Source organism: Aspergillus mulundensis, assembly GCF_003369625.1.
Source record: "Aspergillus mulundensis strain DSM 5745 chromosome Unknown scaffold_14, whole genome shotgun sequence".
In the NCBI taxonomy this organism is placed as follows: Eukaryota; Fungi; Ascomycota; class Eurotiomycetes; order Eurotiales; family Aspergillaceae; genus Aspergillus; species Aspergillus mulundensis.
In genome coordinates, this window is record NW_020797902.1 from 720,076 (window position 1) to 738,933 (window position 18,858).

Genomic DNA, 18,858 nt, shown 5'->3' on the forward strand with positions numbered 1-18,858 from the left:
CCCCCTCTTCCCGCACCTCCCGCCCGAACTGCGCCTCCAAATCTGGAACCACGCCCTAACCTCATCCCTCACCTCCCGACGCACAGTGCAGGTAACCTGCACGCGCTCTGTGCACCCCGTCCTCCGCCGCCGCGTCGCAGAGTCCTTCGCGTCATGCACGCCACCTCCAGCGCTGCTAGCCGTGAACCGCGAGAGCAGGGGCGAGGCATTGAAGATTTGGAGGGCGGGGTTTATGGGGGTTCCATCCCAGCCGTCTGCGGAGTTCGAGGGGGTGACGAGGGGGGATGGACATGGAAATGGACATGGACATGGACACCGGGATGACCTCGAGGATGGGAATGGGGAAGAGAGCGGTTGCCAGGGTCAGAAGGAGCAGAAGCAGAAGCAGATGGCACAGCCGCGGCCAATCTACATCTCCTACGCGCACGAAACGCTGCACCTGCGCGAGGACATCCTGCCGTATTTACCGACGGCAGAGCTAGATCTCATTGAGGTGCTGGCTGTGGATGTTGCGGACGTGCATTACTTCGGGCTTTTCTATCTCGAGGTGATTCGGCGGATGGGACGGCTGCGGAGGGTGGATCTTGTTGTTGGGGTTGGGGATGGTGGGCGCTTGCTTGCTGGGTTGGATGGGGACGGAAACGCGGATGGGGAGGTCGGGGGGATAGAGGGGTGGGGGGAGGATAGGAGGCTGTTCCGGGGCATTGAACTGCTTCGGGATGAGGTGAGGGAGATGAGGGAGGCGAGTCGGGCGTGGGATTGTCCGGGGTTCAGGATTGTTCTGAGAGAGGGGCATGTTGTGGGTGTTATTCAGGGCGGGAGGATGGAGGACGGGGTTGAGTTGACACAGCTGGAGACAGCGTTGTATTATTCTGTGTAGCTGGCACAGATACTGGAAAGGTGCTTCATGTGTTTGCTTTATTTCATTTCAGTAGAGAATCACGTCTTTGACCGATTTGGTGAAACGGCTATCAAGCACTTTTTGATTCGTCTCTCCGCATTGGCAGGACAGTTAGATGGGACCTTTATCCGTAGCCATCCATTCCAAAAGAGTCTGATAATTGGCCGCTGTATATGACCAGTCCGTGGTTATGCCTCAATGCTCTTGTTTGGTGGGAAGAGGATTGTGGTGGAGGCGGGTGGTCAGAAAACAGCGAGATGGTTTGAGTTGCTTGGGATAAAGTGCATTCCATGTCAATAGTATCAGCGGTTCTTTCCATGCGCATGTGCACTGTGTGACCTTGAGAGGTGTCAATCTGGGACAAATGTTTGTTGGAGACAAAAGCAGTGCGGGGAAGACAACTGACGTCAACTGCACTGCTTTCTCAACCCAAACAGCCCTTCACCGAGAAATACGTATAGTCCTCTGAGGCTATTTCTGTCATGATGGCCTTTCAGGAGGTCGACTTTGATAGCATTCCCATCATTGATCTATCCACATTAGCCAGCCCTCATACCCACGAGCGCCAGAAGCTTGCAGACCTTGTCAACAAGGCCTGTGCCGAGGTTGGCTTCTTCTATATCAAGGTTTGTACCGGTAGGCCTACCATGAAAAAGCATAGCTGATACCAGCAGAACCATGGGATCTCTGACGAGCTCATTGATCGTACCTTTGAGGCTGCGCGCAACTTCTTCGCCATGAGCGACGAGCAAAAGATGAGTTGTTATTTAGGGAAATCAAAAGTCTGGTCGGCATTTCAAGAACTAACGTGGCCAGAGTCTGACTGTGACAGAACTTCCGCGGCTACAGTCCCTTGTACGGCGAGAAAGCATCCAATCCAGAACTCGAAGAACCAGCCCAAGGAGCCTTATCCGAGGCGTTCGACATCGGGTACGAGCTCGCTGGCGATCTTCGAAAAGGCCCCAATGACCCGCCACCCCAGGATGCGTATGGACTGCACGGCGATAATCAGTGGCCGGATGAGCGTCTCCTCCCGGGCTTCCGGGATGTCTATTTCGATTATTTCTCTCAAGTCCTTGAGCTCTCACGAAAACTAATCAGGATCCTTGCGCTCGCGCTGGATCAAAAAGAGGACTTCTTCGATTCGGCGGTGGAGTATCCAGGCGTGGCTTCGAGGATGCTGCATTACCCGCCTCAGCCGGTAGAAGGGCAAGGGATTCCAGGGCAGGCCGCTCACACGGTGAGACCTTTGTCGCCACTTAGGTCTTCCACTAACGTTTCAAGGACTGGGAGTGCTTCACAATCCTAGCGCAAGACCATGTCCCCGGTCTGCAGGTTCTCAACAACCAGGGAAAGTGGGTGCTCGCGCCGCCGATTCTAGGGACGCTGGTCGTGAACATTGCGGATTGCCTCGCTACGTGGTCGAACTATCGGTTCAAGTCCACTATCCATCGTGTCGTCAATCTCACGGGGGAGGAGCGGTACTCGATTCCGTTCTTCTTTGGCGTGGACTACAACACCACGATTTCCATCATGGAGAACGGAGGCTCCGGCGAGAAAGCCCGCAGAAAGCCATTTACTGCCGGTGAAGTAAGCTTTTTCCTATCCAGTTCAAATAGCATTTCGACTAATAATGAGCAGTATGTGCATCAGAAGCTGTCGAACGGGTATATTGGTTATGACGGCGAGTCAGAGGAGAAAACATGATACCGGGTCAGTTATATATTTATGCTGCATGTTCAGCCATCTGAACAGCGAACGCTCTCCCAACCGACCCGACTAGATAGTAATTGCAAAGCATTCAAGGCTTTCAAGTAGTGTAGAGTCGTAACGAAGCTTCCAATGAGTTTACCGAAGAGTCTAGGTTCAAACTCATAGTGGTAGGCAATGGTGGATCACCTGACCAGCAGCCTATGAGGTCATCCCCATTTCCACGCAGAGCAGTGGAAATAGCGGAGTTTACAGTCATACAACCTCCAAGACACCCCGCATTATTAATGTTGAACTAACCACCATCCAAGCTGTACTGTAGCTGCTCATGAGCTTCACACGCGCCACAAGGCCATTCCACAAGGTCCTCACCCGCTCTCTGAAACCGACACTACCGCTACCGCAATCTAGAACCATGCATGTGCAATCGCTGCCTATGTGTACGTTAATAACCCGTGATATTATCCGCCATAAGCTCGACTAATAACTTTGCGCAGGGACCGGGAAGGGCAACAACTATGCCTACCTGGTAACAGACGAGCCAACAAAGCAGTCGGTCATCATTGACCCCGCCAACCCGCCAGAGTAAGCCGCTCGCTCATACCATTGGAGATTCGAACAGCCGCTGATCCAAGCAGGGTCGTCCCAGAACTCGAGTCGCAAACGAAAGCCGGGAAGATCAACCTCACGGCTATCGTGAACACACACCAGTGCGTCCCTACCACCCGCCACTGCATTCTCTACTGACTCTTCCACAGCCACTGGGACCACGCCGGCGGGAACAACGAGGTCCTAAAGACCTTCAAAGTCCCCGTCATCGGCGGCAAGGAGTGCCAGTCCGTGACGAAGACCCCATCGCACGGAGAGACATTCAAGATCGGCGAGCGCATCTCCGTGACGGCGCTGCATACGCCGTGCCATACGCAAGACAGCATTTGCTATTTCATGCAGGATGGCGAGCAGCGGGTTGTGTTTACGGGGGATACGCTGTTTATCGGTGGTGCGTATCTATCTGCGTCGTTTTTGTGGGGATGAGAATAAGAGCAGAGCTGATGCTGAGGCATACAGGATGCGGACGGTTCTTCGAGGGCACAGCGCCGGAAATGCACAAGGCGCTGAATGAGACTCTGGCTTCGCTGCCGGACGATACGAAGGTCTATGTATGTTTCCCGTTGGTATCTCTCGTGAGCAGGACTAATGGTCACAGCCCGGACACGAGTACACCAAGGGCAACGTCAAGTTCTGCCTCGAGGTGTCGCAGTCCGAGCCCATTAAGAAGCTGCAGGCGTTTGCGGACGCGAACAAGCAGACACAGGGCAAGTTCACGATTGGCGACGAGAAGCTTCATAATGTCTTTATGCGCGTCAACGTAAGTCTCATTCCCATCCACCTCGCGCATTCAAGACAGACTAACAAATGCCGCAGGACCCCGAAATCCAGAAGAAAACAGGCAAGACGGACCCCGTCGAGGTGATGGCCGCCTTGCGGGAGATGAAGAATGCTATGTAGAGGACAACTACGAGCTTCTATACTGTAATTTGAGAAAATTGAACAAAAGATAATCTCGTTGGAATTCAACAAAAGGAAATATATAAAATGAAGTGTCTCCCGTCTTACCACCCAGCCTCCCATTCCCATAGCTAAATGGGGTCCAAGCCGGGCTATCGTTCAGGGACTCCGGCACGAGGCCAGATATGTGCATGTTCATCTTGCTTCACTGTCCACACTCACGCGCTCTGGTGTTGAATTTCGGCAGCGGTGAGCTCTAGCAATTTTAGAAGCGATAGAGAAAAACAAAGCAAAACAAAACGAAGAAAAAACAGAAATTCTACGCGGCAGGGTTTGTTCGGAAATGTCGAGTGCAGTGGCGCTGAGAGTCAGGGCGGCATTAAGCACCTGGGTCTCATCAGGTCAAGGCTTCTCGAGCATATCCGACAAGTGATGACTGAAGTGGCACACTGATTTCGACGGCGTTGGTCGCCAAAACCAAGATACCGGGCAGTTGAAGAGAAGAGAAGAAAAGAAAATTCCCGTCCGCAGAAAATTTAAAGCCCACCCTGACCACGTGATTTACAGGTACATGGTAAGGTACCTCCGGCTCCGCTCCGGCCAGAGCTTCATCTCCATCCAAATCTACATCGTTCGGCTCATTCAAGCTCCAAGCATTCGCAAACTCCCACCCCCACCCTGAAGCCAATGCAATGATCCGTTCAAAACTACAACTCCAACCGCAAACCCATCCATAACCACAACCCAGCAAAATGCCCAAACCCGACCTCCTCCGCGCCTTCGCCCTCCACGCCCCCACCCTCTTCAGCCCGCGAACCCTCTACTACACCGCCGGAACCCTCTCCGCGACGCTGCTGTTCTGGGACAACATCCTAATGTGGCAAGCGGCCGGCGGGCCGTCGATGTATCCGACCTTCGAGATGCGCGGGGACGTCCTGCTGATCTCGAAGCTGCACAAGCACGGGCGCGGGATTGGGGTCGGCGACGTGGTGCGCTTCTACCACCCCAGCTTTGTGGGCGTGCATGGGTGTAAGCGCGTTATTGGGATGCCGGGGGATTTTGTGTGTCGGGATGAGGCGCTTGATGATGGGGTTGGGGGGAATGGGGAGATGATTCGGGTGAGTGAAGTGCTTGCTTATGTCTAATTCTGCGGCGTTGTTTTGGGATGCTCGGGCTAATTGTTGTTGGATAGGTACCGGAAGGTCATATTTTTGTGGCGGGGGATAATTTGCCGTGGTCGAGAGATTCGAGGGTGTTTGGGCCGTTGCCGATGGGGCTGATCAATGGGAAGGTTATTGGGAGGATTTGGCCGCTGTCGAGGTTTAAGTGGGTGGAGAACACGTTGAAGCCGGTTGAGGGGGCGAGTTGAGAGTGCGATGCGTTCTGTATAACATGTAACATGCATTATGGGAGTTTGGAGTTGGGAGAATTGGCTTGGCTGAAAGTTACTATATTCATACATATGGTTGTACAATACATGAAAAAAACGATAGAACAGAAACTGATCACCCGCGCATGGTGACAGGGTTTCTCCTCTTGTAAGGCAGGGCCTCGCTCCGCTTGCGCCGGAGCTCCATGTCCGCCAGAGGGAAGCCAATCTCCTGCATGACGTCGCGGGTGTCCTCGTCCCAGATGGTTCGGAATAGGTGTGCTCCGATGGCCTTGAGGTGGTAGCGAGCTTGTAACGTACGGAGGAGCATGTTGTCGCGGTCAGTCTCCTTGGCCTTGACGGCCGCGAAGTCCAAAGGTGTGTTGTTCTTCTGCTCCATGACGAAGAGCGACAGTCGGTGGTAAGGGCTGCCCTTCTGAGCAACCGGGGGAAGCCAAGGCAGGACGACCTGAGACTCTGTCGACAGCTGCGAGAGGTCGACCTTGGTGTTGAGAGCCGAGATAGGGATGTTGACGGCAAGGTAGTGCATCTTGTAGTCGAATGTGTCCTCTGCGACGTTGGGGACATCGGAGTCCACGACGGCGATTGTCACCAGCCTGTTTTCACCGTCAAACGGTTGGATGTCGAGCTTGGGGGCGACGCTGCTAGCCTGAGAGTTGACAAACTCTCCAGGTGGCACAGTTTTACGGCCAAAGTAAAGCTTGGTATCAACAATCGGGTCGCAGTGGGGAAGGACGTCAGGAATGACTTTCATCTGGGTGATTCGCTGGACGAGAATCTTGCGGCGGTACTCTCTCCATTTCTGGTCGGCGAGGTAGCGGTAGATAGGTTTGCTCATGTCACCTAAACAGTGAGCTTTCGATTGATTGACATAAGATGCAGCCACTTACCATCGCCATCCTCAAACTTCTTCTTCACCAGAGGGTCGTTGATGTCGGCATGAACCTTGAGCCTCTCAAGATGTAGCTCCAACGCGCGTAGTCGCGAATGGTTAGAGTTCTTCGTTCGCTCTTCCTCCGGCAGGGCCTGGATCTTCGCGATCTTCTCGCTAGTCGTTGTGATCTCCTTCAATTTCTCCTCCCGATCCGAAAGCAGGACCTTGCGGGCCTCCTGGAAGCATTGATAGGGCAGCTGTTCGAAAGGCACGCTAGATGTCGCCTGTAACGCGGCACGACGTCGACGAGAGCCAATTGGCAGAATACCCTGTCGCATCAGCCTCCGCTCCAAGCGAGGACTTGACACCAGTGCCGGGTCTGGCGACTTGTAGAAGGCCTGTTTCGGCGCCTCGGCCTGGGCTTCCTCCTGGACGGCAGCCGTTGTCTGGAAGGCGCGCGTCTGCAGCTGAACGCTGGAAATGCCTCTAACTGAAGATTTCGACAGGCATTGGATGAGTGGCCTGGAGGCCCGCTCACAATGGGCCATTGTTCCTGGAGATGGGCGGTTGGGGTTGGTGTGGAGGAGACGGTCGACTTGCTCCGGATGATGAGGAACTCTGGCCGGGCACTTTTTTTTCCAGTGCCAAGCCTCCCGTTAGTGCCAACCACCGCCTCGAATTTGGCTGTTCAATCGACCCAGTCGATTCACCTCTAATAAACGACTTCTTGCGGTTCAGTTTGTTCGCTCCAGTATCGCAATGGTTGGGAGTAGCGCTTTTGGCACCTTCAGATGGCTGTCTCGCAGCTCAGGGGCTCTCCTTTCTGGAGCTGAGGCCACCACGGTTGGTCACGCTGCCAACACTTTAGACATCCGAATTGACGGTTTGCAGCAGCGATGCCTTTCACGTTCGATGGCCACAGTAACGGAGACGCCGGTACCGAACGTGCCTCCCTCGAGAGAAGAACTTCTTGCCAAGTGGGCTCCGAAGCCGGTCCTGGCGACTACCTACACATTCCCGACAATGGAACCCGTTCAGTTCGTGGAATACCCCCGAAACCACCTCATGATGCCGCTCCGAAAAGACATCCTCCACCGCGCGGTTGTATACGAGGGTGACATGACCCGACAAGGTACAGCGAGCACCAAGTGGAGGGCCGACGTACACGGAAGCAACCGGAAACTCCGCGCGCAAAAGGGATCTGGAAAAGCGCGCGTCGGTGACAAGAAATCGCCAATTCGACGGGGCGGTGGTGTCGCTTTCGGTCCTCATCCGCGAGACTTTTCGACTGATCTTCCCGGCAAGATCTACGACCAGGCCTGGCGCATTGCGCTCAGCTACCGGTACAGGCGGGGGCAGCTTATCATCATCGACAACCGGATCGGTATTCCGGAAGACGCTACGCCGCACCTGATCAAGGAGATCTTCAAGGTCAACCGTTGGGGGCGGGAGTTCGGCCGGTCTACGATCATCACAAACAAGTTGCACGAGGAGCTGTTTGATACGGTGAGCCAAGTGGGAGAGGACGCGAAGATCCTCGATCGTGAAGACGTCGACGTGAAGGACTTGCTGGAGACTGGGCGATTGATCGTGGAGAAGAAGGCACTGGATCGCATTCTGAAGGAGCACTCGCGGGATCTGGAAAGTAAGCCCGCGAAGGCTACATATTGATTGCATTGCGTTGAGCTACTTTACAGCCGCTTGGCTGGATGTACAAATAGGTATATTTCATTATTGTATGAATGATTTCATTGTTTCCCGCTCCGAGCACATGCTTCTAAGAGGTCTCGTTCAACGAAGAAATTCCCAGCAAACTCCCCTGAGATTCCATCGAGTAATCAGATAGTATGAAATCAGTAAACTTAAATCAATGGGCATAACAAGCATATTACTGTGAGCATTGTTGATTCACGATCCTCGGCCATCGTCGGCGGCGGACACTTGGGCAAAAAACTCCCGAGGGAAAATCCTCCAACTTGCGGAGTTCGAACCGATCATCTTTTCGTCACGACCCCAACTCCAACTTATATCTCCTTCCTCGGGTCCTGCTCGGCTCATACTTTCTTTTCTTTCTCCCTTCTCCCCCCGCAGACTTGGGTCTTCCTCATGTTACTCCGACACAGCTTACCCCGGTCAACGCCGTCGAGCTGGTTCTCGCGGATATCCCCAGCAAGCACCATGCCTCTTCGCGCCAAAGTGACCAACCCAGCCTTCACGACGACATCAAGCGTACGTCCTTTCGATTGTTATACTTGCTACAAGCTAACGGAGTTAGATGTCGACCGCGTCCAATGCACAGATCCCCAAACCTCAATCCGGCGACGAGCCCGACGATGTCCTCTTCAATTCCCTCTACGGCGTGCGACTGGTGGAACTTAACAGGCCAAAGAAGCTCAACTCGTTGAACGGCTCGATGGTTAGGAAGATTCTTCCTCGGCTGAAGGTTAGACGCGAATTATGAGCTTGGTGGAAGCTTCGTGCTAAGCTATCTAGGAATGGGAAAAATCTCAGCTGGCCAACATCGTCATGGTCTCCGGAGCCGGCTCAAAGGCTCTTTGCGCCGGCGGCGACGTGGCTGCTCTCGCGCTCCAGAACGAAACCGGCCCCGAGGGACAACAAGCTTCGGCAGACTTCTTCGGACTCGAATACAAGCTCGACCACACCATTGCGACCTACACGAAACCCTACATTTCCGTTATGGACGGCATTACCATGGGCGGAGGCGTCGGACTGAGTGTTCACGCCCCGTTCCGCATCGCGACCGAGCGCACCGTCTTCGCCATGCCCGAAACGACCATCGGCTTCTTTCCCGACGTTGGCGGCTCGTTCTTCCTTCCCCGCCTTGACGGCGAGCTTGGCACCTACCTGGCGTTGACATCAGCGCGTCTGACCGGTGCTCAGGCTCTGTACGCCGGCATTGCTACGCATTACTTTGACTCTAGCGTTCTGGGCAACCTTACGGCCCGTCTGTCGGAATTGGTCTTCCGCGACCACGCCTCTCTTCAGGAGCAGCTAGACCTGGTCAACCGAACAATGGCCGAGTTCTCGACTGGTCTTCCTGAGGGACCTGAAATTCGTGGTGAGCTGCGCAAGGCGATTGACCGCTGCTTCCGTCACAACACCGTGGAGGAGATCATACGGTCCCTGGAGCAGGAAACGACGCACAAGCAGTGGGCGCAAGAGACACTAGAGACCATGTCGCAGCGGTCGCCCACCTCTCTCAAGGTTGCACTGCGCCAACAGCGCGTCGGCAAGTCATGGGGCATCGCCGAGACGTTCCAGCGAGAGTATGAGATCGCTGCGCGGTTCATGCGCCACCCCGATTTCGTCGCGGGCGTCAAGGCGCTTCTCATCTCGAAGCCCCGCCGCAAGGCGCAGTGGCAGCCTGCAAGCCTGGAAGAGGTCTCTACCAAGGACGTCGATGCGTTCTTCACGATTCCTGACGGCCGGGACCGCATGCCTCTTCTGAACAATCACAATTGGCGCAATTATCCGCACGCCTACGGCCTCCCCTCCGAAAAGGTCATCGAGAAGTATGTCCGGAGGCACGCGAAGACAGCAAAGGAACTCATTGTCGAGCATTTTGTGAAGGAATACGACCATAAGGAGGGCGTTGAGCAGAAGGTCGCCGAGGTGCTGTCCAGAAAGACTACTGTTACTGAGAAGGGCCTTCAATGGGAGGGCGAGGCCTCTGGCCCCGAACTTGAGTAGACGCTTCTTTAAATCTAGACTGTTTGCATGTATTTATAGTATCAAGGCACGACAATGGCACCGTTCAGTAATACCAGGGCATGTAAAAAATGATCCGCTCCCGCCTAGACCAAGTGGTCCGACCGACCCCAATCCCACCTGCAAGATCCTCCACCTCGCTTGCCCGTCTAGTCAAAACAAAATACTGCAAGAGCAGCGCAATGAAGTCCACCAAAACCTACGATCATTGATCACGACCTCGCCATGGAAGCCGAGCCAGAAGCCGAGCCCCTAGTCCCCCACGACGACGAGGCTCCATCCTCTCCAAGTTCACCCCAGTCCAGCACCAGCACCAGCAACCGCGTCCTGCTGCGCCTCTACACCTCGCACTTCCTCTCAACCTGGAACTCGCGCATGTTCGAGTTCGGCGCCGTCGTATTCCTCGCTTCCATATTCCCCGGGACTCTCCTCTACGCCTCGGTCTATGCCCTCGTGCGCTCGCTGTTCGCCGTGCTCTTCTCGTCGTGGCTGGGGGCGCTGGTCGATCGAGTAGATCGCTTGTCGGCGATTAGACATTCTATCGGTATGTCCACTGCTACTCGGGCTTTATGAGCTATGTTGACATGCGTAGTATGGCAGCGGGTCCCTGTTGCAGTTTCGTGTGTTTGTTTGGGGTTGCTTTTGAGGGCGCCGTCGCCGCCTGTTTATGTGGAATGGATGCTGTTCGTTGCGTTGGTTCTGCTTGCTGGTGTTGAGAAATTGGCTGCGACGGCTAATGCGGTTTCGGTGGAGAGGGACTGGGTATGTTTCTCGCATTGACTGACTTGTTCTTGTTGGCTGACGGATCAGGCTGTTGTGATATCGGACGCATTGCTTGTTTCGAGGAAAGGTATGGCACACCATCATGTTTTCTTACCTGCAGTCATGACTGACTTGTGTAGATCTAAATGCTTCCATGCGACGGATTGATCTGTTCTGCAAGCTTGTTGCTCCGGTCGTAGTCTCTTTGATGGACGGCTTGCTTTCCACTAGGTTGGCGATCTGGGGTGTTCTGGGACTGAATGTCGCCGTTGTTCTTGTGGAGTATTTTGCCATTGCGCAGGTATGTCTATATTTACCCGAGCTCGGAACCTCCATTCTTACAAGGATAGGTGTATCACTCCGTTCCTCAGCTGGATCGGAATACCGAAAGGCAAGCGACAGCTCGTGACGATGAGGATGTCGAAGAGGGTCAAGCAGATGAACGCTCCAGCTCCCGCCATACAATCATGCAACATGTCCGTAGCACCATCGCCCCATGGTGCGAATACGTCCGCCAGCCGGTCTTCCTCGCCTCCTTTGCCCTGAGCCTCCTCTACCTGACTGTACTGTCGTTCGGTCCGACGATGGTGACATTCCTCCTCTACTCCGGCTTCAGCTCCCTGCAGGTCAGCGCGATGAGAATTGGTGCTGTCCTAGCCGAGATATCAGGGACGGTGGTCGCTCCATTCCTCATGGACCGCATCGGACCAATTCGTTCGGGCCTATGGTTCTTGAACTGGCAGTTCGGCACGTTGGCCGCCGCGGTGGCTGCCTTTGCGTTTGCTGGTGGCGCGCCTCACCTAGTTGCGGGGTGTCTTGTAGTAGGCGTAGCCCTGAGCCGGCTGGGACTCTGGGGATTTGATCTATCGGTGCAGTTTCTGGTGCAAGAAGTACGTACCCACCTACCTACCCGTATCCAAGCAGGGCGCTTTTTCAGATTGCTAACAGTGTACAGAGCATTGACTCGGGCAGCCGAGCCCGTTTTTCTGCCACCGAAATGGCGCTGCAAAGTGTCTTTGAGATGATCTCGTTCGCTACGACAATTGTCTTCGCCGACCCTGATCAGTTCATGCATCCGGTGTATATAAGCTACGGGGCTATCGCGGTTGCTGCGGTTTGTTTTGCGGCGTATGTGAGGAGGGAAAGGGGGCATTTGATCCATACGTCGAAATGTATGGGAGATAGCAGGCTATAGCCAACTAGCCAAATAGATAAACAACCCTTCCATTTACTGTATCTGTTGAGCCGTCATCGGTGTTGTATAGATCTACGTAATCAATGCGGGGACGGATTTCCCCCCCGCAACCACTCCCACTCGTGGTACCACTTCCTCCTGTCAACAAACACACTGAAGCCCATGGAGGTACGTCCCTCTGAATCACGAATTACCTTCTCTAATCCCCAACAGACACCCCCGAGAGCCCGAGGGCCCGGCCGCTCAGGGCCCCGCCGCCGCACGGGGTGCCTGACCTGCCGCGCCCGCAAAGTCCGCTGCGACGAAGCAAAGCCCACGTGCGCCAATTGCACGCGCCTCCGGTTGCAATGCGTGTACAGGAGTGTTATCATCCAGGGGATGGGGATTCCGAAGACGAGAGCGAGACCGGGGCGTGCAAGATCGGCTTCTGGTACGACTACGACACAGGAGCTGGAATCGCCTGCGTCGAATGCCAGTACAGGAGCTGTTGTCCGGCCGGGCGGGCTACAGAGTATCGGAGCGAGACAAGTACTGTCGTCCGTTAGTCCTGAGGAGATTTCGGGCGCTCCGGACAGTATCCCCTTCGACATGCTCGGGTTCATTGGTGAAATCACCTCGGATTTCCAGCAGAAGCATCTTGATCTGACGAACGGGGAGAGCATCGTCCCTTCTAACCGTCCAATGGCTATACCAGTACCGGAAGTAGACGGATCTTTCCATGACGCACGGCAAACGCCTTGGGACCCTGGGCGGGTGGATGTAAACACCTGCAATACCGGGATCATACCAGACCCGGACTCGGTCTCGCCCCAGAGCACAACGGAAGAATCATGGGAGGACCGATTACTGCAGCATTTCCGTCTGAGCGATGCCCCGCCTACGATATTTGCACCGGTTGATCTGGAGTGGAGATATGTGCGAGATGCCATCCTGACCGAGTCAAGTCGCAGCGCTCCTGGTTGCCGTGCGCTTTTGCTGGCCGTGTACTGCTACTCCGATACACATATGGCGTGGGTAGAGGGGACGCAGCCGAAGCTTGGGCCGAGCTATCATGCGCAGGCGAGCTCCGAGATTCAAGCTTGTTTATTGGAAGAAGATGTCAGTGAATCATTGCTGAAGAGGGTATTCGCGAGTGTTCTGCTGCTAATGTTGGCTGAGGTATACAACATCCCTTCCCTTTACTCATAATAACAGGAACGGAGGATATTGGACTGACATACGAGCAGCTGATATCCCCAGAAACCTGGCGCCCAGCAACGCCATACTTACACACCTCCTTCCTCCTCCTGCAACGCTTCCACCCGCGCCTTCGAACATGGACCGGCATCGCACACCTCATCGCCTCATGGGTCTCCCTCCTCGACATCAAAGCCCTAATCGCCGGACGAGACGGAGATCCCCTTGCTGACCTTGACGTTGGAGACCTCACGCCCACCCCAAACTTTGACCATATCTTTTCTTCGTCCAGACCAGACCCAAACTCCGAAGATATCCCCTTCGAGAAGCATCTCACCTCCCCATCATACCTAATAACCCACTCCATAACCAGCCCCGCATACACCTTCTTCCTCCGCACCCAACAACTCACGCGTCGGATCGTGGTAATAGACCTCCACCACCGAGCGCGCGGCACAGTCTCCGACGAATTCGAGGTATTGCAAATCGCACACACCGTCTCCGCCGACCTCGAGGCCCTCTGGAACACCCGGCCACGGATCCTCGATCTCTACGACACACCAAGCAACGAGCCAGACTCCCTCCTCACCGTCCTATCCCCCCAAACAGCAGAGAAAATAGTCCGCACATTCCGCGCCTACGTCGCCAACTTCCTCGCCCAATCTATATACCTCCACCGCGTCGCCTTCGCTATATACCCGCGCACAGATAAAGTCTATGCGGCTGTGGAGCAGATCATCCGCCTTGCGAGGGAGGAGGGTTCGCGCTCTGCCAACAACAGCACCACCCCTGAGCCCTCGGTAGGCTCCGTCCCCATAAGCTTCCTCTGGCCCCTCTTCATCGCAGCCCTCGAAGGCTCACTTGAACAGCGCGCCTGGATCACGAGCGAGATCCAGCGCATGGCGGCCCCTGCCCCGGCCGCTGCCTCAGTGTCCGGATCTGGATGTGGTCGCCATCCAAATGCAGAGAAGGCGCTTCTTCTCCTGACGGAGATGACGAGACGCCAGGATACAGGCGCGTCACGGACATGGGCGGACTCGAAGTGTGTACGGCGCGAGCTGTTTGTGGATTTTTTCGTTATGATATGACTGGCGCCTCGCCACACGGCACGACCGTATATGTATATCCATTCCGCAGACGCAAATCTGTATATATCATATCTTGCAAGCTGCATTGCATAGTACCATATCATACGGAGCCATACAATGTTAGAAAACTCCTACCCTAGAGGCTAGAACTGCTTCACAACCCTCGTCAACCGCGGCGGCTTCCGCATAAACGTCTCCCTCCTGCCCTCCTCCCTCGCACCCCCCTTCCAATAATCATACTCCATCCACGCATTCTCCACCATCTGCGCCTCGGTGGCCTCCAAGAACTCCCCCAGATCCGGATTCAGCGGAATCACGCCCGTCTCAAGGACATACTGGTCCCAGAGCTTCAGCAATTTTTGCATCCGCTCCGGATATACCTCAGACACATCGTTAATCTCGCCGGGGTCCTCGACGAGGTTATACAGCTGCCAGCGCTCCGGACCCTTCGGTTTGGGTATATACACGATCTTCCAGTTCCCGAAGCGCAGCGCTGCACGCCCGCACGTTTCCCACCCCTGTATGAAATCCTCTTCGTGGATGCGGGCGCTCTCTCCGACAGCCCAGGCCGCGAAGGATTTCCCGCGCATGTGCACGATCTCGCGCCCCTGGTAGTTCGGCGCGGGGTGAGCCACGCCCGCCATGGCTAATATCGAAGGCGCGAGATCCATGACCGTCGCGAACTGATCGCTTATCGCGCCACCAGACGCACACGCCGCTGTCGCCATTGAAGCGGGAAACTTCGCGAGGAACGGAACACGCACGCCCCCCTCCGTCGTGTACGCTTTATACAGGCGGCTCGGGGCCGTCGCAGCCTGTGCCCAGCGCGGGCCGTACCAGATGAAACTATCGCCGTTCCCCAGGTTCTCGAGGCTATTGTCGTAGTACTTTAGGAGGTGGGGGAGGACGCCGCTCTGCACGAGCGGGTATGCCTCGTAGGCGGCGCCCTCGGCGCCGTTGTCGGACATAAAACAGACGAAGGTGTTGTCGAGCTCGGAGATGGAGGCCAGGTAGGAGGTTATCTTGCCGACGTTGGCGTCGATGCACTCGACCATTCCGGCGTAGACTTCCATTGCGCGGCTGGAGAGGCGCTTTTCGTGTTCTGTCAAACTTTCCCAGGGCTTGCCTTCGCCTTCGTCGACGACGACCGGGTGGGCTTGGACGTCTGCGCGGATCATGCCGAGTTTCTTGAGGGCTTCGAGGCGTTTCAGGCGGAGGGCGTCGGGGCCCTCGTCGTACACGCCGCGGTAGTGATCGATGTACTCGCGCGGAGCCTGGAGCGGCCAATGCGGCGCCGTGAAGGGGAGGTATGCGAAGAAAGGCCGATCCTCATCTTCCTTCTTAAGGTTCTCCGCATGCCACTCCTCCAGGTACATCTTCATGCGATCCCCATACCCATCCGAGCTATACCACCCCTGCGGCAAAGCATCAAGATACGCATCATCCTCCATATGGAGCGCAATATAACTCGCCTCCAAGAAAGTCGGCGTCTCATCGCCCCCAGCCAACTGCGGCTCAAAGCCATAATGATTCGAGCAAGCGGGCAAATGCGCCAGACTGCGCTCGAACCCGCGTCTACACGGCGCCCTCTCCGGCGTCAGGCCAAGATGCCACTTCCCACTCATCACCGTGTGGTACCCCGCGTCGCGCAGGATCTCCGGCAGCGCCGCAACCCGCTCATTCAGGTACCCCTCGTAGCCCGGCATGCCGCGCTGGGGCGCGGTGTCGGTGCTGGACCCCTTCGGGCCGTTCTGGCCGCTGATGTTCGTCCACTCGATTAGGTTGCCCAGGCCGGCGATGTGGTGGTCTGTTCCGGTCATGAGCATGGCGCGCGTGGGGCTGCAGGCGGCGGCGGCGTGGAAGTCTGTGAAGCGCACGCCGTGGGAGGCGAGGGCGTCGATGTGCGGCGTGTGGATTTCGCTGCCGTAGCAGCCTATGTCGGAGAAGCCGAGGTCGTCGGCGACGATGACGAGGAAGTTGGGGCGTTTGGGTTTAGCCATCGTAGTGATAGGAGTGTAGTGTTGCTATCGGAGACAAACTGGGTGGGTGACGTTCCATGATGGAGATGCACGTTGACTATATGTATGGCTCTGTTGGTAATCATCGTCTATCGGCTGTCGGCAGCGGAACTGTTCAGATGGTATTCTGGATGGTCCGTTGAGGGAGAAGTTGTCAGGGCGCGGGGGGATGGTGCCATCTCGGCCCTCGGCTGCTCTGCCGTATGAAGCATCAAACACGCTCATTAGGCGACAGAGTCAGCTTGTATCCATGACAACAAGGTCTGCTAAGCTTCAGCATCAGAAGATACTGAAAGTGGATCAAAAGAAATAACACTCGAATGTGTCCTATTGTGACAATTCCATGCTGACAGTGGTGTCCTTGCAAGTATATACAACATCTCAACAACCTCCTTCCGTGTTATTCAAACTCTCCAATAGCCCGCATTTTTCCCATGATACAAGCATTGGAATGTTCATACTTGTGCTCGGCTCATTAGAGCACGGCAGCGTGAGTGGCCTCGATAGTTATCGCGTCGACAACGCCGTTGAAGATGGGGACAGAGATAGACGTGATATAGACCTACATAGATACATTATAAACATGATACTGTACTTGATATATTTCTGTACATATCCTATACTAGACCTAACGTATATTGCGAGTCCAGATACGATTGGCAACCGCCAAACAGCGAGCTAAGTATTCGTGCTCCTGCGATAGATAAAGTCCGCCGTAAACCACCATGCCATAACCCCGAACTCCGAACCGGAACGAAAATAAAAGTACACGCCTGCTTGCTAATGGAATAAACCCGCCATTGTCACTGAAGCCGATCAAAACCCCCACGCTTTTAAGTCACAGCGGCCAACTCCAGTGTAAGTTCACACAATCTCAGTAAAGCAGCTCGTAATTCATCAATGATCCTCCAGAGCACCACTGTGGTGAGATGCCCAGTACAAAATATTCACGCCGCTGGTGGGTGGGCATCGAAGTCAAAGCCAGCGGTCCTCTCCGAGCCACGTCGGTAATAATGTGCCGGGGTAGCCCCAAAATCAGGGTGTTCGTGCTGGACAGTGATGTTCTGTGCCATGTTCTGAATGTACTGCTGGATGGGCTCGTGGCCGCATTCAGAGTGAGCAAGAAGCTGGTCCTTTGCCACCACGATCTGGTCCCTCAACAAGTTCACTTGGCGAGTCAGCTCCTCGTTCTTGATCTTCTCCTGCTCGTATCTGGTCTCCAGCATGTTGTTCTGCTCCTTCTTCTTCTGGCGGCATTTGCTGGCCGCTAGTCGGTTCCGCGCCCTCGTCTTCTCCTGTTTATCGTCACCCGGGGATGAAGGCTCAACCGAGGTTGATGCTCTAGTACTGCCTCGGCTGCCACCGCGGGAGGCACGACGGCGCTTTGGTGCCTCCGACGAGCCTTCAAGGTTCGATTCGAGGTATGCGGACTTGGAGTCGTGCAAGGGAACAGAATAGGCGTTTGCTGGCGACTGGTCTGACGGAGGGGTGATCTGGCCATGACGGACCCGATACGACCCCTGGTCGAGCTGGACTCCATCCGAGCTTCGCCGGCGATTGCTCGGATGGTGCTTGGCGGTCATATCAAAAGGCTGGTTGGCCAAGTAAGCGTGCATGTCGTTGGCACCGCTCGTGGCAATGCATGATGGGTTGATGGTAGGAAGGGTGGTGGGATCAGGGGACCAAATGTTGGAGTCCTCCGAGAGGCTGAAGGGGTTGCCGGCGAGGTTGGGAATGTCCGAGGGGTACAGAGAAGGGTGCAAACGCTGCATCTCGGAAGCCGAGATGGTGTCAGCAGTGCTGTAGACTCCTTGGTGAAGGAAAGTGTCGGGGCGAGACATTGTGGCCAAGCTAATCAAGGCGGAGGGGATGGCAGAGTTGAGGGGTCACGACCATGGAAGTCCTCACGGTTGCAAGACAACAATAACAACAACAACAATCGGGAGTATCGGTAGGGACGGTCTGTGGGTAGCTGGAGATGATTGAGATGGTGTGATGGTTCAATTGATGGGAATGCTCAAGATGGGAGATGGAAGTAGGAAGACGGATGGCAATGAAGGGAAGGAGGGATAGACAAACGAATACAAGGAGGAGGACAATACGGGGTAGCTGGCCTTGGAGTGTCGCGGATGAAGGATCCGCGTAACAAGGCCTGCCAATGACTATGCCGCCCGATCGCAGGGTGCATTGACATCATCACTGGGATGGAATAGCTCAGGAACGGAGAGAGAGAGAGACTGAGAGACTGAAAGACTGAAAGACAGAGAGCTCGCTGCTAAAACGTCATCGGAGCAGCTGCGGGCGCTGATTGGCGGTTCAGGCTCCGTGGCAGGCTGGCAGCTGCGCCCAAACGGTTCCCAGCAACTCCATAAAGCCGCCGAAGGGCCCGGAGAGAACAGCCGACAATCAGCTGCGCTCGATCTACAGAGCTTACCTGGAGGCCGCCAGACATGACCAGAATTCACCAGAAGGCGTGGGGCTATAGCTCGCTACCCTGTTGATAACC

General features: G+C 55.3%; 8 protein-coding genes across 8 annotated transcripts; 5 read left to right on the forward strand and 3 right to left on the reverse strand.

Moving 5' to 3' along the window:
* Positions 1–1,386: 1,386 nt before the first annotated feature.
* DSM5745_10200 (isopenicillin N synthase family dioxygenase) lies at positions 1,387–2,608 on the forward strand (the record flags this gene model as incomplete). Its single annotated transcript, XM_026752216.1, has 5 exons — positions 1,387–1,527; positions 1,576–1,683; positions 1,734–2,141; positions 2,186–2,491; positions 2,543–2,608. 5 exons carry the CDS (start codon positions 1,387–1,389, stop codon positions 2,606–2,608), a joined length of 1,029 nt encoding a protein of 342 aa, XP_026599278.1.
* A 331-nt stretch (positions 2,609–2,939) lies between these two features.
* Positions 2,940–4,120, forward strand: DSM5745_10201 (uncharacterized protein; the record flags this gene model as incomplete). The annotated part of the gene is made up of 7 exons (XM_026752217.1): positions 2,940–3,051; positions 3,109–3,196; positions 3,250–3,321; positions 3,370–3,611; positions 3,680–3,771; positions 3,819–3,980; positions 4,037–4,120. 7 exons carry the CDS (start codon positions 2,940–2,942, stop codon positions 4,118–4,120), a joined length of 852 nt encoding a protein of 283 aa, XP_026599279.1.
* A 1,505-nt stretch (positions 4,121–5,625) lies between these two features.
* On the reverse strand, positions 5,626–6,932 carry DSM5745_10202 (mitochondrial 54S ribosomal protein mL38; the record flags this gene model as incomplete). Its single annotated transcript, XM_026752218.1, has 2 exons — positions 5,626–6,353; positions 6,401–6,932. 2 exons carry the CDS (start codon positions 6,930–6,932, stop codon positions 5,626–5,628), a joined length of 1,260 nt encoding a protein of 419 aa, XP_026599280.1.
* Positions 6,933–7,143: 211 nt separating this feature from the next.
* DSM5745_10203 (mitochondrial 54S ribosomal protein uL4m) lies at positions 7,144–8,055 on the forward strand (the record flags this gene model as incomplete). Its single annotated transcript, XM_026752219.1, has 1 exon — positions 7,144–8,055. The coding sequence occupies one exon, from the start codon at positions 7,144–7,146 to the stop codon at positions 8,053–8,055; it is 912 nt and encodes a 303-aa protein (XP_026599281.1).
* Positions 8,056–8,562: 507 nt separating this feature from the next.
* DSM5745_10204 (mitochondrial 37S ribosomal protein mS47) lies at positions 8,563–10,095 on the forward strand (the record flags this gene model as incomplete). The annotated part of the gene is made up of 3 exons (XM_026752220.1): positions 8,563–8,613; positions 8,660–8,827; positions 8,878–10,095. The coding sequence occupies 3 exons, from the start codon at positions 8,563–8,565 to the stop codon at positions 10,093–10,095; spliced, it is 1,437 nt and encodes a 478-aa protein (XP_026599282.1).
* A 243-nt stretch (positions 10,096–10,338) lies between these two features.
* On the forward strand, positions 10,339–14,334 carry DSM5745_10205 (uncharacterized protein; the record flags this gene model as incomplete). Its single annotated transcript, XM_026752221.1, has 8 exons — positions 10,339–10,657; positions 10,706–10,875; positions 10,924–10,963; positions 11,016–11,176; positions 11,226–11,765; positions 11,831–11,989; positions 12,284–13,228; positions 13,297–14,334. 8 exons carry the CDS (start codon positions 10,339–10,341, stop codon positions 14,332–14,334), a joined length of 3,372 nt encoding a protein of 1,123 aa, XP_026599283.1.
* A 143-nt stretch (positions 14,335–14,477) lies between these two features.
* On the reverse strand, positions 14,478–16,334 carry DSM5745_10206 (arylsulfatase; the record flags this gene model as incomplete). Its single annotated transcript, XM_026752222.1, has 1 exon — positions 14,478–16,334. The coding sequence occupies one exon, from the start codon at positions 16,332–16,334 to the stop codon at positions 14,478–14,480; it is 1,857 nt and encodes a 618-aa protein (XP_026599284.1).
* Positions 16,335–17,299: 965 nt separating this feature from the next.
* On the reverse strand, positions 17,300–18,193 carry atfB (bZIP transcription factor atfB; the record flags this gene model as incomplete). The annotated part of the gene is made up of 1 exon (XM_026752223.1): positions 17,300–18,193. One exon carries the CDS (start codon positions 18,191–18,193, stop codon positions 17,300–17,302), a length of 894 nt encoding a protein of 297 aa, XP_026599285.1.
* Positions 18,194–18,858: the final 665 nt, after the last annotated feature.